The sequence below is a fragment of the Microcebus murinus genome, chromosome 4, assembly GCF_040939455.1.
Source record: "Microcebus murinus isolate Inina chromosome 4, M.murinus_Inina_mat1.0, whole genome shotgun sequence".
Classification (NCBI taxonomy): Eukaryota; Metazoa; Chordata; class Mammalia; order Primates; family Cheirogaleidae; genus Microcebus; species Microcebus murinus.
In genome coordinates this window covers 16,660,586-16,675,647 of record NC_134107.1, presented here as the reverse complement: position 1 = coordinate 16,675,647, position 15,062 = coordinate 16,660,586, and the positions used below count along the sequence as shown (strand labels likewise).

Below are 15,062 nucleotides of genomic sequence, written 5' to 3'. Positions count from 1 at the left end.
GTGGTGGGGCTGGGATTGACAGACACGAGGTAGAGCAGTGGCTGAACGTGGCCTTAACCACTGCACTCTCCTGCCTCCCCATGGACCTCACAACCTCTTCTCATGATTCATCTGGGCACATTAGCTACTTTCACAGCTCTCTACTCTGGCTGCTGGGTGCCTGCCTCCTTCTCCTGCTGCTCTTGGTTTTGTCAGTTGAGGTTTGCCTTCTCTCTGGCCACTCCGACCCTCCCTGTGATCTAATTGGAAAATTGTTCTTGATCTCACCTGTCCTGTCTTCCTTCTAGGCTAGATTCACTGGCTCTTGGTACGTTCCAGCAGACATGTAATAACGAACTCATCACACCTCTGTCCCTGACCCTTGAGTACTTCTCCATCTCCCCCGAAAGACGACAGTTCTTGAAGGGCAGGGCTCGTAGCTCATTGACTGTTGGAAGCCTGATGCCTAGTACAGGGCCTGACACCCAGGGGCCCCCTGATGGATGCTTGGATGAGGAAGAGGAGGGCATGCACCCATGGGCAAACCACATCAGTAATTTAACAAAGTATAGTAATAGGCTCAAAAGGCCATAGATTTCAAAATTTGCTAAGGTTAGATAAGGGTAGGATTCTCTCTCTCTCTCTCATTAATGAATAAAAGTGAATTAATACATATTAATAAATAAAGGAATGGGACATCTGTTCAATTATTTTATTCATTTAACCTCTTTAATGGCTTTCTCAGTATATCAATACAATCCAGCTGACAGCTTGAGTTCACTTTCCGAGTCTATCAAAGAATGCCTACTGGGTATCAGGCAGTGGAGGAGGAGCTGGTGGAGATTCAAGCTCATCCCAGGCTTGTTTAGTTTGGATTCTGGGCTTTCCATTTGAAACTCAAGGAAGGTCCCTCTTGTAATTTGCTAATCAGATATCTGGGTAGGGAAAGCAATAACGACACATTGGGCTTTTGGGCAGGTGCAATTGCCTGCATGTGTCCAGCCTGTACTTTCCTGGGCATCAGCTGTCCCCCCATCTTTCTGCAGAACAAGAGACAACAGATAATTTGGGGACAGTTTGGTGGTTTAGGGGTGGCAGGGGTGGAATGTGCATCCATCAAGTAGGGTAACCGTAGCTTACTACAATAAGATGGTGTTCATTTTTGCTCATGTAACAGTACAATGTGAGTCTAGACAGCGATTGGCAAATTATTAGCCCTTGGTCCAAATCCAGCTTGCAGCCTGTTTTTGTATGGCCCGGGAGCTAAGAATGGTTTTTGCACTTTTAAAGAGCTGCAAAGAAACAAAAAAGCTGACAAATAAGAATATGTGGCAGAGACTGACTGTGGCTCACAAAGCTTCAACTATTTACAATCTAGCCTTCTGCAGAAAAGGTTGGATGATCCCGGCTCCATGAAGACATGAGTCATTTTCCTCAGGGACCCAGGCTCTCTCCATGATTTGGCTCCATGATGGGGCGGGTGGTGGTAGGGAAGGTGCACCTGCTTCTTAAAAAATCTCAGCCCACAAGTGAAATGTATCATTGACTGGATGCAAGGGGGTGGAAATGCAGTCCCTGGCTCTTCTGCTTTCCCTCTCTCATATCCCACTTCTTTACCTGTCCTGCAGTTTTTGAGTAACAAAATCAGGTCCTTTCAATGTAACTAATCTGGACCTGATAGGAACCCCACAGGTTCTGGCATCCTCCCGCTAAGCCATGGGTCTGTGAACTGAAAGTATATATCAGTTCTGCTTGGTATCAGGCCCTGGGTGGATGCTGGGGGCACCTGCTCTGTTCCAGGCCCTGGGGCAGGGGGTTGCTGGGGGCATCAGGATGTGGCCCCCTGTGCCCCCTCTGTTCCAGGATGCCCCTCTGCATCCACCCTGGTTCCTGGTACAGAGCAGGTGCCTGTGCATTTGTTGGCCTGACCTGCATACAAGCTTAGAGGAATGAGGGAGAGAAAAGTCTTCCTAGCAAAGAAAGGACTAGCAAACTTGAGTCACAGCTGGAAGGACAGTAAGCTTCAGAAATCAGAGTAACAATGCATAGATGGGACAACCAAGCTAATACACTTCAGAGCCGGGGGTTGATCTCAGATATGCTTGACTCTAAATCTTGTGCTCTCCATGACTATGGAAAACAATGAACTATTTCAGAGACCTTTACGGTGAATCTTGTGTATAACACAATGAGTCACGCCAGGCTTCTACAGCGTCTGTGTGCAGTGCGTATCCCCGCGGGGAAGGGCTCCTATAAGGGTGAACGCTGTTCCAAGGCAAAGGGGAGGAATGGGTGTGGATTATGTCCTGAAAATTCCTGGAACTGAGGGAAGCATGAAGTATCTGGGGCTACAGCGCGATTATTTGAGAGGAAGCCAGTATTTACAGACTGCCCACTGCGAGGACATCAGGCATGGTGAAGATACACCCAGAAATCTGAAGACTTTGACCTTGTTTATTCTAATTCTGTATCTCTACATGCTTTTGTTGCCAGGAAATCATGGACTGTTGAGGCCAGAAGGAACTTGCTTAATTGCTCATAGGGGAAAGAGCAAGGGCTTTAGATCTTGGCAAACCTGGATTCAAATTCCAGTTCAGGAATTTGTGACTGTAGGCAAAAACCCTATTTATTTTCCTCCAGAAGGGTCAGAAATAGTGAATAATTTGCCCAAGGTTACAGAACCAGTATGTAGTTGTTTTAATACTTTTGTCATTGCTTAACAAAACAGCCCAAAATGTAAAGGCTTGAAGTAACAGCAATCAATTATTTAGCTCACAAATTTGTAATGTGGGCAGGGCTCAGCAGGGCAGGCTGCTGTCAGCTTGGCCAGTTCAACTGGTGGCTGGATGACCTGTTTCTCAGATGCTCATTTACCTGGCTGGCTCATAGGTGCTGGCTGTTAGGTGTCCTTTCACCATGGTGGCTGGGTTCCAAGAATCAGGAAGGGGAAATTGACAGTTTCTTTAGGCCTGGACCCGGAAACTTCCATCTTATTCTGTTGTTAAGCAGTCACAGAGCCCAGATGCAGGGGCAGTGGCCACAGACTCCAGTTTTATATGGGAAGAGTCTCCAAAAATTTGGGGCTGTGTTTTAAAACCACCACAGTAAGGGAGACATTATATTTTCTCATTTAATTCTAAAACAAGATAGGAAGTCATCTCTTTGGAACTTTCTTTTTTATTATCTGTTTTAAACAATGGGATTATTTAGTGATTTGCCCAAGGTCATATATTTCAAATTGATGTTGGAGCTTGAATTTGAACCCATGTTGGATGTAAACGCAGTCCTCTTGCTAGCTATGCTCACTCTCCATGCTTCCTGGCATTTCCTTAGTTAAGGCCACCATCACTCCAGGCTATCCTTGCAACAACCTCCTTACCCAGCCTTCCTGCCTCCTATCCCACTCTCTTCCAAACATGCCCCATGCAAAGGGCAAAAAGCATAGCATTGTGCCCTTGCTTCTAACTCTTCCAGCCTCCTGTGACCCTCAGACTGAAATGCAGCTCTTTCCTTTCCCTGAACTTGGTTGCCAGCCCTTCTTGATGACATCCCAGCCTACTCCTTGAGATCAGCAACAGTCATCTTCCCTTCGTACTTTATTCTAGGAGACGTCTACAGGAAGATTTCCCCCCTAATATTTATTGAACATGATCCTATGTGCTTTACAGGAATTATCTAATTTAATTTTTTGCAACAACTTCATTTGTTAGATTCTCTTATATTTGTTTTTTTTTCTTTTCATTCTTCTTTTTTCTAGTTTGAGCCAGATTTTCTTATATGTGAAGCCTGCTATGTTTGCTGGGGGAGCCAAGCTCTTAACCTCTATGATAAACTGTTTCTCCTTGAAGTTTCCTAAGTGCACAGTTCCTTTATGGTGTCTGAGATTTTATACTTGCTTTGTCTCTGTACTTCTCTACCTCCTGTCTCACTAACTTATACTTCCTTTTCAGGTTCCAGATTTAGACAGTCCCCCCTCCAGGAAGATATCTTGAGACTGGTTGAGCTTCCCTGCTATTTCCTCCCATAATATCCTGTCTTATTTCTAGCCAGTGCTTTTCATTTTGTATTGAATTGTCTGTTTTCTTGTGCTCTCACAGACTGCAAATTTTTTTTTTTTTTTTGAGACAGAGTCTTGCTTTGTCACCCCAGCTAGAGTGTAGTGGGATGATCTTAGCTCACTGCAACCTCAGACGCCTGGACTCCAGCGATCTTCCTGCCTCAGCCTCCTGAGTAGCTGGGACTACAGGTACATGACACTGTGCCTGGCTCGTTTTTCTATTTTTAGTAGAGACAGGGTCTTGCTCTTGCCCTGGCTGGTGTTGAGCGCTCAAGTGTTCCTCCTGCCTTGGCCTCCCAGAGTCCTAGGATTACGGGTGTAAGCCATGGTGCCTGGACCAGACTGCAAATTCTTTGAGTGTAGGAACAGTCTTGACTTCACTCTCCTCTTCTGAAGTGAAACGTGTTTCAGTCCGCCATCCTCACAGGTTCTCCCTGAGCCTTCATCACCGATGGGGCTATGAGTCTGCTGAGTGCCCACTCCCACATATGCAGCCAGATACCAGAAACTGGACCCAGGTAACAGAGTTTGTCATGGTGGGCTTTGCGGAGGTGCATGAAGCACGCTTCCTCTTCTTCACACTCTTCCTCACCATGTACCTGTTCACCCTGGCGGAGAACTTGGCCATCATCTTAGTGGTGGGCTTGGACCACCAGCTACAGAGACCCATGTATTTCTTCCTGACACACCTGTCCTGCCTTGAAATCTGGTATACATCCATCACAGTGCCCAAGATGCTGGCTGGCTTTATTGGGGTGAATGGGGGAAAAAATATCTCCTATGCCGGCTGCCTGTCCCAGCTCTTCCTTTTCACCTTCCTCGGGGCAACTGAGTGCTTCCTACTGGCCGCCATGGCCTACGATCGCTATGTGGCCATCTGCCTGCCTCTCCGCTATGGAGCCTTGGTGTCCTGGGGCTCCTGCATCCGTCTGGCGGCTGCCTGTTGGCTGGTAGGCTTCCTCACACCCATTTTGCCCATCTACCTCATGTCTCAACTGATATTTTGTGGCCCAAATGTCATTGACCACTTCTTCTGTGATGCCTCACCCCTGCTAGCCTTGTCTTGCTCAGATGTCACCCTGAAGGAGACGGTGGACTTCCTGGTATCCCTGGCTGTGCTTCTGGCCTCCTCTACGGTCATTGCCGTGTCCTACGGCAACATCGTCTGGACGCTGCTGCACATCCGCTCGGCTGCTGAGCGCCGGAAGGCTTTCTCCACCTGTGCAGCTCACTTGACTGTCGTGAGCCTCTTTTACGGCACTCTTTTCTTCATCTATGTCAGGACCAAGGTGACCTCCTCCATCAACTTCAACAAAGTGGTGTCCATCTTCTACTCCATTGTCACGCCCATGCTCAATCCTCTCATCTACAGTCTTCGGAACAAGGAGGTGAAGGGAGCTCTGGGTCGGGTCTTTTCTTTCAAGTCTTGGAAGGGACAGTGAGGAGGCAGTGGGGGACTCAGTTTCCTTGCCTTGGGTATTTAAAAGGAGGGCGGTGAGGGCTACGGAGGACAAGAGCTGTGGCCCGAGTAGTCAGGAGTTATGGACTATGCATAAGTTAAAGTAAAATGTTAAGCTGCTGTAACAAGAGAGACTTAACTATCATGTACCTTAAAGAATGAAGGAGATTTTATCTTTCTGGAAAGAGTCCAAGGTGAATGTTCCCGCTTGGTTGGTGGCTCTGCTCAAAAGGCATTCAAGGATCCAAGTTCTTTTCCTCTTGTAGGGTCAATATCCCCTAGGATGTTGGCAAAGATCTGCAGGCCAAATCCTGTTCAGCACTAACTGTTTAATGGGCTGTGAGCTGAGACTGGTTTTTACACTTTTAAGTGGTTGAAGATAAATTGAAAAAATAATGTTTCATGGTACATGAAAGTTTTATAAAATTGAAATTTCAGTGTCCATAAGTCAAGTTTGATTAAACACAGTCGCACCCCTGTGTATTGTCTATGGCTGCTTTTGTGCTACAAGGCAGAGTTGAGTATGGTAGTTACAGCAGAGACCATTTGCTGACCCCTGGTATAGAGCCTTCTTGTTATTTATGTGGCCAGCGCTGGGTCCTAGTGGGCAAGAAGGCTGAGAATGGAACACAGAGGAGACATACCCTGTGCCTTAAGGTTTCTTGACTAGACGTAGCACTAGTCACTTCCACTCACATCTTTGGTGAGGAGTTAGCCATAAGTCACATCTAATAGCAAGCGTGGTAGAAATAGTTCATAGTTGGGCAGCCAGGTGCCCAGCTGCGATTTGGTTATTATAGAAAAAGAGGAGGACAAATTTTGGTAGACAACCACCAGTTTTCAGCACAGACTAAGTCCTCAGAATCAGAGCTGATTTTTCAGGTGCACTTAATCTCTTTTGTGTCCACATTTTCTTATTGAAATATAGATTGATCCTCCCTCTATATCATTTGGTGTTTTGGACATTGGTTTTAAGAAGATCTCTATGGCAGTGTCAGCTCTTTTGAAGTAAAGTGTAAAAAGACTATTATAATTTAAGTAGTTCCCTTCATATAGATAGCTGCATTCTTTTTTTTTTTTTAAATTTCAGCATATTATGGGGGTACAAATGTTTAGGTTATGTGTGTTGCCTTCCCCCCTTTCCCCCCTAGAGTCAGAGCTTCAAGTGTGTCCATCCCCCAGATGGTGTGCATTGCACTCATTATGTATGTATATACCCATCCCCTCCTCCCCCCTCCCATCTGCCTGATAAATATTATTCCTATGTATCCACTTAGGTGTTGAGCAGTGAAACCAATTTGCTGGTGAGTACATATGCTACTTATTTTTCCACTCTTGGGATACTTCAATTAGTAGAATGGGTTCCAGCTCTATCCAGGAAAATACAAGAGGTGGATAGCTGCGTTCTTAAAGACATTTATAATTATCATTTGAATGTGGATTCCAGAAACTGTAGTATATGAAAGAGGAAAATGTTGAGCTTGGGACTGGCTTTGGTGGTTGAAAGTAAGGACAGATTTTCTGAGATGATATTTTCTCAGCTGGCCAATAATGAGCAGCTGACATTATGATGTCTCTCAATGTCTGCAAATAGGATCTGAGCTATTGTGTTTCCATAGTTAACAGGGAGGGCACAAACCACACATTTTGAAAGTCATTTCATTTATTGAAGATTGTATCAGCAATGTGCTTTAAATTCTTTCGGATGACTGCAAGATGCAAAAACAATGCAAAGGTGAGAACCTTTCAGGATCAAATATAAGAATTTAGACTGGGTGTGGTGGCTCACACCTGTAATCCTAGCACTCTGGGAGGCTGAGGCAGAAGGATTGCTTACAGCCCAGGAGTTTGAGACCAGTCTGAGCCAAAGTGAGACCCAGTCTTTACCAGAAAGAAAGAAAGAAAGAAAGAAAGAACCCCCAGCAGGGCGTTGTGGCATGTACCTATAGTCCCAGCTACCCTGGAGGCTGAGGCAGAAGGATTGCTTAGAGCCCAGAAGTTGGAGGTTGCAGTGAGCTACAGTGACGCCACGGCACTCTACTCAAGGCAAGAGAGTGAAACTCTGTCTCAACAACAACAACAAAAAACCCTGCAAAAAACAAAAAAACAAGGAAACTGAATTAAAAAAAAGAAAAAATATAAGAATTTGCCTGAATGAAATGGGAGTATACAGGCATACTTCATTTTATGGTGCTTTGCTTTATTGTACTTTGTAGAGATTGTGTTTTTTACAAATTAAAGGTTTGTGGCAATTCTGTGCTAAGTCTGTCAGTGCCATTTTTTTCAACAGCATGTGCCTTGTGTCTTTGTGTCACATTTTGCTAATTTCACAATATTTCAAACTTCTTATTATATCTGTTACGGTGACCTATGATCAGTGATTTTTGATGCTATTATTGTACTTGTTTTGGGGAGTCACGAACCATGTGCACATAAGACGGCAGACTGGATAAATGTGTGTGTTCTGACTGCTCCGCCGACCGCTGCTCCCCCGTCTCTCTTCCTCTCCTTGGGCCTCCCTCTTTCCTGAGACACAGCAATATTAAAATCAGGCTGCTTAATATCCCTACGATGGCCTCTAAGTGTCCAAGTGAAAGGAGAAGCCGCACATATCTCACTTTAAATCAGAAGCTAGAAATGATTAAGCTTAGTGAAGAAGGCATGTTGAAAGCTGAGACAGGCTGAAAGATAGGTCTCTTGTGCCAGTTAATCAGGCTGTAAATGCAAAAGAAAAGTTCTTGAAGGAAATTAAATTTGCGAACACACAAATGATAAAAAAAAAAAGTGAAATAGCCTTGTTGCTGATATGGAGAAAGTTTTAGTAGTCTGGATAGAAGATCAAACCAGCCACAACTTTCCCTTAATCCAAAGCCTAATCCAAAGGAAGGCCCTACATCTCTTCAATGCTATGAAGGCTCAGAGGGGTGAGGAAGCTGCATGCAGAAGAAAAGTTTGAAGCCAGCAGAAGTTGGTTCATGAGATTTAAGGAAGGACACCATCTCTATAACATCAAAGCTCAAGGTGAAGCAACAAGTGCTGAAACCAGTTATCCAGAAGATCTATCTAAGATCACTGATGGAGGGTGCTATACTAAACAAGATTTTCAATGTAGACATAACAGCCTTCTATTGGAAGAAGATGCCATCTAAGACTTTCATAGCTAGAAAGGAGAAGTCAATGCCTGGCTTCAAAGCTTCAAAGGACAGGCTGACTCTCTCATTAGGGACTGATGCAGTTGATAACTTAAAGTTGAACCCAATGCTCATTTGAAATTCTGAAAATCTGTGGGCCCTTAAGACTTATGCTAAATCTACACTGCCTTTGCTCTATAGATGGAATAACAAATCCTGGATGACAGCACATCTGTTTACAGTATGGTTTACTGAATATTTTAAGCCTATTGTTGACACCTACTGCTTAGCAGAAAGATTACTTTTAAAATATTACTGCTCATTGATAATACACCCAAGAGCTCTCATGAAGACGTACAAGGAGATTAATGTTTTTTTTTTTTCATGTCTACTAACACAACATCCATTTTATAGTCCATGGATCAAGTAGTAATTTTAAATTTCAAGTCTTAATAGTTAAGAAATAGAGTTTGTAAGGCTATAGCTACCATAGATAGTAATTCCTCTGTTGGATCTGGGAAAAATGAGTTGAAAACCTTCTGGGAAGAATTTATCATTCTAGATGCCATTAATAATATTGGTGATTCATGGGAAGAGGTCAAAATATCAACGTGATCAGAAGTTTGGAAAAAGTTGATTCCAACCCTCTCGTGGGTGACTTTGAGGAGTTCAAGACTTCAGTGGAGGAAGTAATGACAGATGTGGTGAGACTAGCAAGAGAACTGGAATTATTAATAGAACCAGAGCCTGAAGATGTGACTGAATTGCACCAATCTTGTGATAAATCTTGAATGGATGAGGAGCTGCTTCTTATGCATGAGGAAAGAAAGCCGTTTCTTGAGATGGAATCTACTCCTAGTGAAGATGCTGTGAACATTATTGGAATTGCAACAAAAGATTTAGCATATTCCATATGCTTAGTTGGTAAAGCAGCAGCAGGGTGTGAGAGGATTGGCTCTAATTTTGAAAGAAGTTCTACTGTGGGTAAAATGCTGTGAAACACCATCGCATGCTACATAGAAATCTTTTGTGAAAGGAGGATTCAATTGATGTTGCAAACTTCATGGTTGTCTTATTTTCAGAAATTGCCTGCAATCACCCAATTCTCAGCAACCATCACTCTGATCAGTCATCAGCTGTCAACATTGAGGCAAGACCCTCCACCAGCAAAAAGATTAAGGCTCACTGAAGGCTCAGATAATCATTAACATTTTTTAGCAATAAAATATTTTTTAGTTAAGGTATGCACTCTTTTTTAGACATCATGCATAATGCTATTGCACACTTAATAGACACATAAACTTTTATATGCACTGGGAAATTAAAAATTTGTGTGACTTGCTTTATTGTTGATATTTACTTATTGTAGTGGTCTGAAACCCAACCCACAGTGTCTCTGAGGTATATGCATGTAGACTTATGGTGCCTGACCTGAGTGGATATGGACACAAATGAATTAGACTTTTAGGTTTCTGACTGATAGAAAGAAAGTGAAACATGCTGGGTTACATAGTTCTCATTTATTGTAGCAGACAGAATTCAAATGCAAGCACAGGGAATATTTTCTTGATTTTAAGAACTACTCTAAGAATAACTATATGGGAAGTGTCAGCAAAGCCTACCATTTTGAGCTTCTTGAAGAATAAATCTATATCTTTGAGACAAATTACATAAAATGGTAAAAACTCTGAAGCCTACTTCTAGAAAAAATCCTATATGGTAAAAGTGACTCTTGCTTTCATAGAACCTGATATAAGAAACTAAACTGTGGAAAAAAACCCTACTTTTGGCTGGGTGTGGTGGCTCATGCCTGTAATCCAAGCACTCTGGAAGGCAGAGGCAGGAGGATTGCTTGAGGTCAGGAGTTCGAGACCAGCCTGAGCAAGAGCAAGACCCCATCTCTACTAAAAATAGAAAAAATTAGCTGGGCGTGGTGGTACGCACCTGTAGTTCTAGCTACTGGGGAGGCTGAGGCAGGAGGATTGCTTAAGCCCAGGAATTTGAGGTTGCAGTGAGCTATGGTGATGTTACTGCACTCTAGCAAAGGTGACAGACTGAAACTGTCTTAAAAATAAAACCAAATAAAAAATCCCACTTTTGTAAATATGATTATTTATATTAAAAAATCAAAATAATTACTCCATTAAGAAACAAATCACCTACCAGAATCTAGGGTGCATGATATGTGTAGATATTGATAGCTAAAGTGTTTTTAAAGCCACTGTTAATGGCAGATCAATCTGCAATGAAGAAAAATTGTAAAATAAATCATTTTGAGAAAAATGCATATTTTTGTAAGTAAGGAATTCATGAATTCCTTACTTTTGTAAGTAATTTTGTAAGTAAGGAATTCACCCCCCTTCTTTAGGGGGGGGTGTATCTACTTATAGAGTGAAATATATTCACTTCACGCACACTGCTAACCTAACATATTATAGATACTACTTTGTTGGTACCCAGAGAATGTCTTAGGGAGTAATTCTGAATAAACAAGGCTTATTAAGATAGAACTCATAAGGAGTGCTGATTATCTTATTTTGTCCATTCTGAGTACTAAGATATTGACTTGTTAGGTAGGAACTACCTGGTAGCCACCCTGGAGAAGGTCCTTTGACTTGGGGCTTGGTGAGAATGACTGGATCTATATTCTGAAATCAGAACTCTACAGCTTTCTGTGTACTATTGTATAACCTTTGCCAAAAGCTCTGGTCTAGGACTCTCCACTAGGGCCCATCTGGACTCTCTTCTCTGGTGCCATGTTGTCCTTGTCCCTTGCACCTGTGCTGGGATTCCTGTTTCATTTTTCAGGGTTCTTAGTCTTTTGTTAGTCTCTTGCTTTTCCATTTTCACATGCCAAGTCCTTAGCGGTTCATTTCTAGGACATATTTATCAAAACATTGGCTTTGGCTGTAGAATGCTACGGCTCCTTTTTTTCTAAATTGAGTTTTCTTTATATCTTTGTTTTCTTTGGTGGCTCCATTCTCATTGGTTCAAATAACATCCTTGGCCAGCCTTGGAAAGGTAGTTTTTTCAATCCCTTTTAGCAGGAACTTAAAATGGGTCTCATTGCCCAGAAATGTGGATGCCTTGATACCTTGAGACATTCTGAGTAGCACCAGTAAGCTCTGTCTCTCCCCAGGGAGCAGCCCAAGCACACTATCATTTAATTAGCTGATGCTCAATATTTTGTGAGATTTTTTTTTTTTTTTTTTTGAGACAGAGTCTCACTCTGTTGCCCATTCTAGAGTTCTGTAGAATCAGCCCGGCTCACAGCAACCTCAAACTCCTGGGTTCAAGCAATTCTCCTGCCTCAGCCTCCCGAGTAGCTGGAACTATAGGTGTGCACCTCCACGACTGGCTAATTTTATCTATTTTTAGTAGAGACGAGGACTCACTTTGCTCAGGCTGGTCTTGAACTCCTGACCTCAATTGATCCTCCTTCCTTGGCCTCCCAGAGTGCTAGGGTTACAGGTGTGAGCCACCACCCTCGGCCAATGTTTTATGGGCTTCATTAGCATCACCACACTCTGGAAGTGGAGGGACTTCATTCAGAGCAGATTTTGCTTTGGTGGTCACTCTATTGGCTCTGTACCTATCACCTGTGCTCATTTACTCAAAAACAAGTGGCTAGCCAGAGAAGATGCAGGTTATTTACTTATAAAACTGTTTCACAATAGGTACATTTAGTCCACTCCAATCAGGCCACACTGGAAATGTTAGATCACAAACTCTTGGCTTGTAAGGAGGCTGCTTTAGCCTCTCTGAAGGTCCCTCCCAGGACCCAGCTTGGACTAAGGGTCTCATAAAAGTTTCCGTTATTCTGCAATGAATCAAGAGATCTAGGTTTTCCCACTTTGTATCATTTTATTGAATTATTTAACAATTACTTGTTTAGTGCTTGCTGTGTGCCAGGAACTATATTATAAATGTTTAAAAAAATATTAATTCATTTATTCCTTTATTTCATGAAGTCAGTGCTATTATCATTCTCCTTCATATATGAGGAAACTGAGGTACAGAGAAGCTAAGTAACTTGTCCAAAGTCACACAGCTAACTAAGTGGCAGAGCTAGGGCTTGAACCCTGTTCGTCTGACTCTAAACTTCTGGACAATGACATCCTGAGTAAAGAGGTCCCCTCGCTGGGTATCAGTTCCCTTATCTGTAAAAGGACAGAGTGGATGGAGGACTTTAAATATCCACCGTTTGAGTGTTCAGTGTGTGTTTTGAGCACATTCCCACGTTTTCTTGATTCGTCATCACAACAACCTGGAGAGGAGGCCTAGTCAGTCGCACTGTGTATTGGAGCAGACTGGAGCGTCGAGAGGGCAAGTAACCGGCCCAAATTTATGTAGCTATAAAATGAAGAAGCCAGGAGGATCTGAACCAGGTCTGTCCAGCTCCACTCAGCCACTCTAGCTCACCGCCTCACTCGAAGGTCTCTTCCAATGCTGACTTGGCACAAGTCGATTCAGTCACTCAGCAAAGACACATGCTGTCCCCTCTCTGCACCAGGCCCTGGCTGGGTGCTGAGGGGACACGGAATGAATCAGACCAGATGCTTCTGTCAAGGACAATGTTATCTGCAAGTACGCCTCATCTCCCCCTGGTAGAATGGAATATAAAATAGAAGCTGCTCAGTGACAAGAGGGGTTCAGACCAGCGTGACAGAGCTCAGGGGAAAGAGTGTCCCCGCCGTGGGAAGCTCGGGAAAGGCATCCCTGGGAAAGCGGCACTTCCTCCGCTCCACTTCTATCTCTGTCACTTGAGATGGTGCTGGCTACACCTTTGTTCTTTTATGTCCTTTCCAGGGAGGAGAAGCATGATGTAGCATTTGGGGAAGAAGAGGCAGGACACGAGGCCTGCTCCTGATGCCCAGATGGCGAAGACCTCCACGGCCACTGTGCCTTTGCCACGGGCGCCCACGTGGGCGGGGATGAAGGACACCCAGACGCAGGAGCAGCCCAGCATGCTGACAGGGATATGCTTCGCTTCATTGACGGTGTCAGGCAGCCGGCGGGCGGGAAAGGCCACCAGCAAGCTGAGCAGCCCTGGAAAACCCCAGTCGCCAAGCATGGTGTAGGACAGTTCCAAGGAGCCCTCGCCACACGTTACAGTCACCGTGGGCCTGGGCTCTGTGGAGTTCACGGGCTGTGGGGGCCATCTGGTCACCCAGAGTGTACACAAGGCTGCCTGGACCAGGGAACAGACGATGGGACGGTACTAGGGAGAGCCGGCCCTGCCTACTTCCTAATCTGGGTGTCTGGCCAGGTGGCATGGAAGGCTGCCACCGCCACGATAGTGTTGGCCAGCACAGTGGACATACAGACTGTGAAGGTGACCTCAAAGGCTGCCCGGTGCACAGCACAGGTGAAGGGGCCTGGGTGGCCAATGAAGAGGAAGGGGCAGAGGAAACAGAGGGCCAAGGAGGGCAGCAGGAGGTAGCTGGGCTGGCGGTTATTGGCTCAGACGACGGGGGTGTGGTGGTGCCAGATGAAGATGCCTAGCGTGGCCAGGGCAGGGAGGAAGAGCAGGGCAGTGCAGACGGCCAGCACCCTGCCAAGGGGCTCACAACAGGACAAGAAGTGGAGGGTTCTGGGGAATCCTGGGCTCTGTCGCACGCTGGGCCACTGGTCCTCGGAGCACTTCTGACACGCAGCACTGTCTGAAGGGAGAAAGAGAAACTGGGTCAGAGCACAGAGCGGGGAGGCTTCTGGAAACCTTCCCGTGGTCAAGCGGTTACACGACTGTGATGGCTTTTCTAGCAGGCTCAGTGTATTTCGGTCTCATTACGATGGGCCTTCCAGATTGTCTGATGTCCTCGGACTCAGGGCCAGAGACACAGATGGCAGAAATCCTGACAGCAGCAGCTTATCGTGCCTCAGACAATCACGAAATCACACTGAGACAACAGCCTACAGGAGCTCCGGCTCCGATCTAGGCTTCATCCCTTTGAAAAGACCAACCATTGTGGCAAGATTATAATTTGTGGTCACAGCTAATTAATTTGCTCACTGATTCATCCATCAGCCTATTTCAGTTAAGGAATGTATATGGAATGCCTGCTGTAGACACAGACTCTCTTTTGTTTAACAGACACTCTTCTCTAAGCCACTCCGTTGGCAGAACTCACCAGAGCTGTGCATTCCACAGTGATTTGAAGGAGAGATTTTGTGACCTGAAGCCCTGGAACAGTCCTATATTCTCATGTGACCTCTCTCCTTGATTCGGTTATATCTCCGTGTTCCTAGATACTTTGATTCCACGTCCTCCCAATCTCCACGACCAAGGATTTTTACTTAATCTGTCATTTCTTTCATCCTCTCTTCAGCATCTAGTGGCTCCTTCTAAGCTGCATTTAATGGCACTTTTCTTTTTAAAAAGGGCAAAGGTATTTCCAAAGTCTTTACGTTCCCAGGGAGAGTTTTCAGTGTGAGA

At 44.6% G+C, this 15,062-nt stretch overlaps 1 protein-coding gene across 1 annotated transcript; it reads left to right on the top strand.

The window, feature by feature from the left end:
• The first annotated feature begins 4,524 nt into the window (after window positions 1-4,524).
• On the top strand, window positions 4,525-5,731 carry OR6Q1 (olfactory receptor family 6 subfamily Q member 1). The gene has a single exon (XM_012749958.2). It carries the CDS (start codon window positions 4,525-4,527, stop codon window positions 5,476-5,478), a length of 954 nt encoding a protein of 317 aa, XP_012605412.2. The 3' UTR covers window positions 5,479-5,731.
• Window positions 5,732-15,062: the final 9,331 nt, after the last annotated feature.

Excerpts from the sequence above, each read along its gene's own strand:
- OR6Q1 (XM_012749958.2), top strand. The coding sequence starts at position 4,525 with ATGCAGCCAGATACCAGAAACTGGACCCAGGTAACAGAGTTTGTCATG.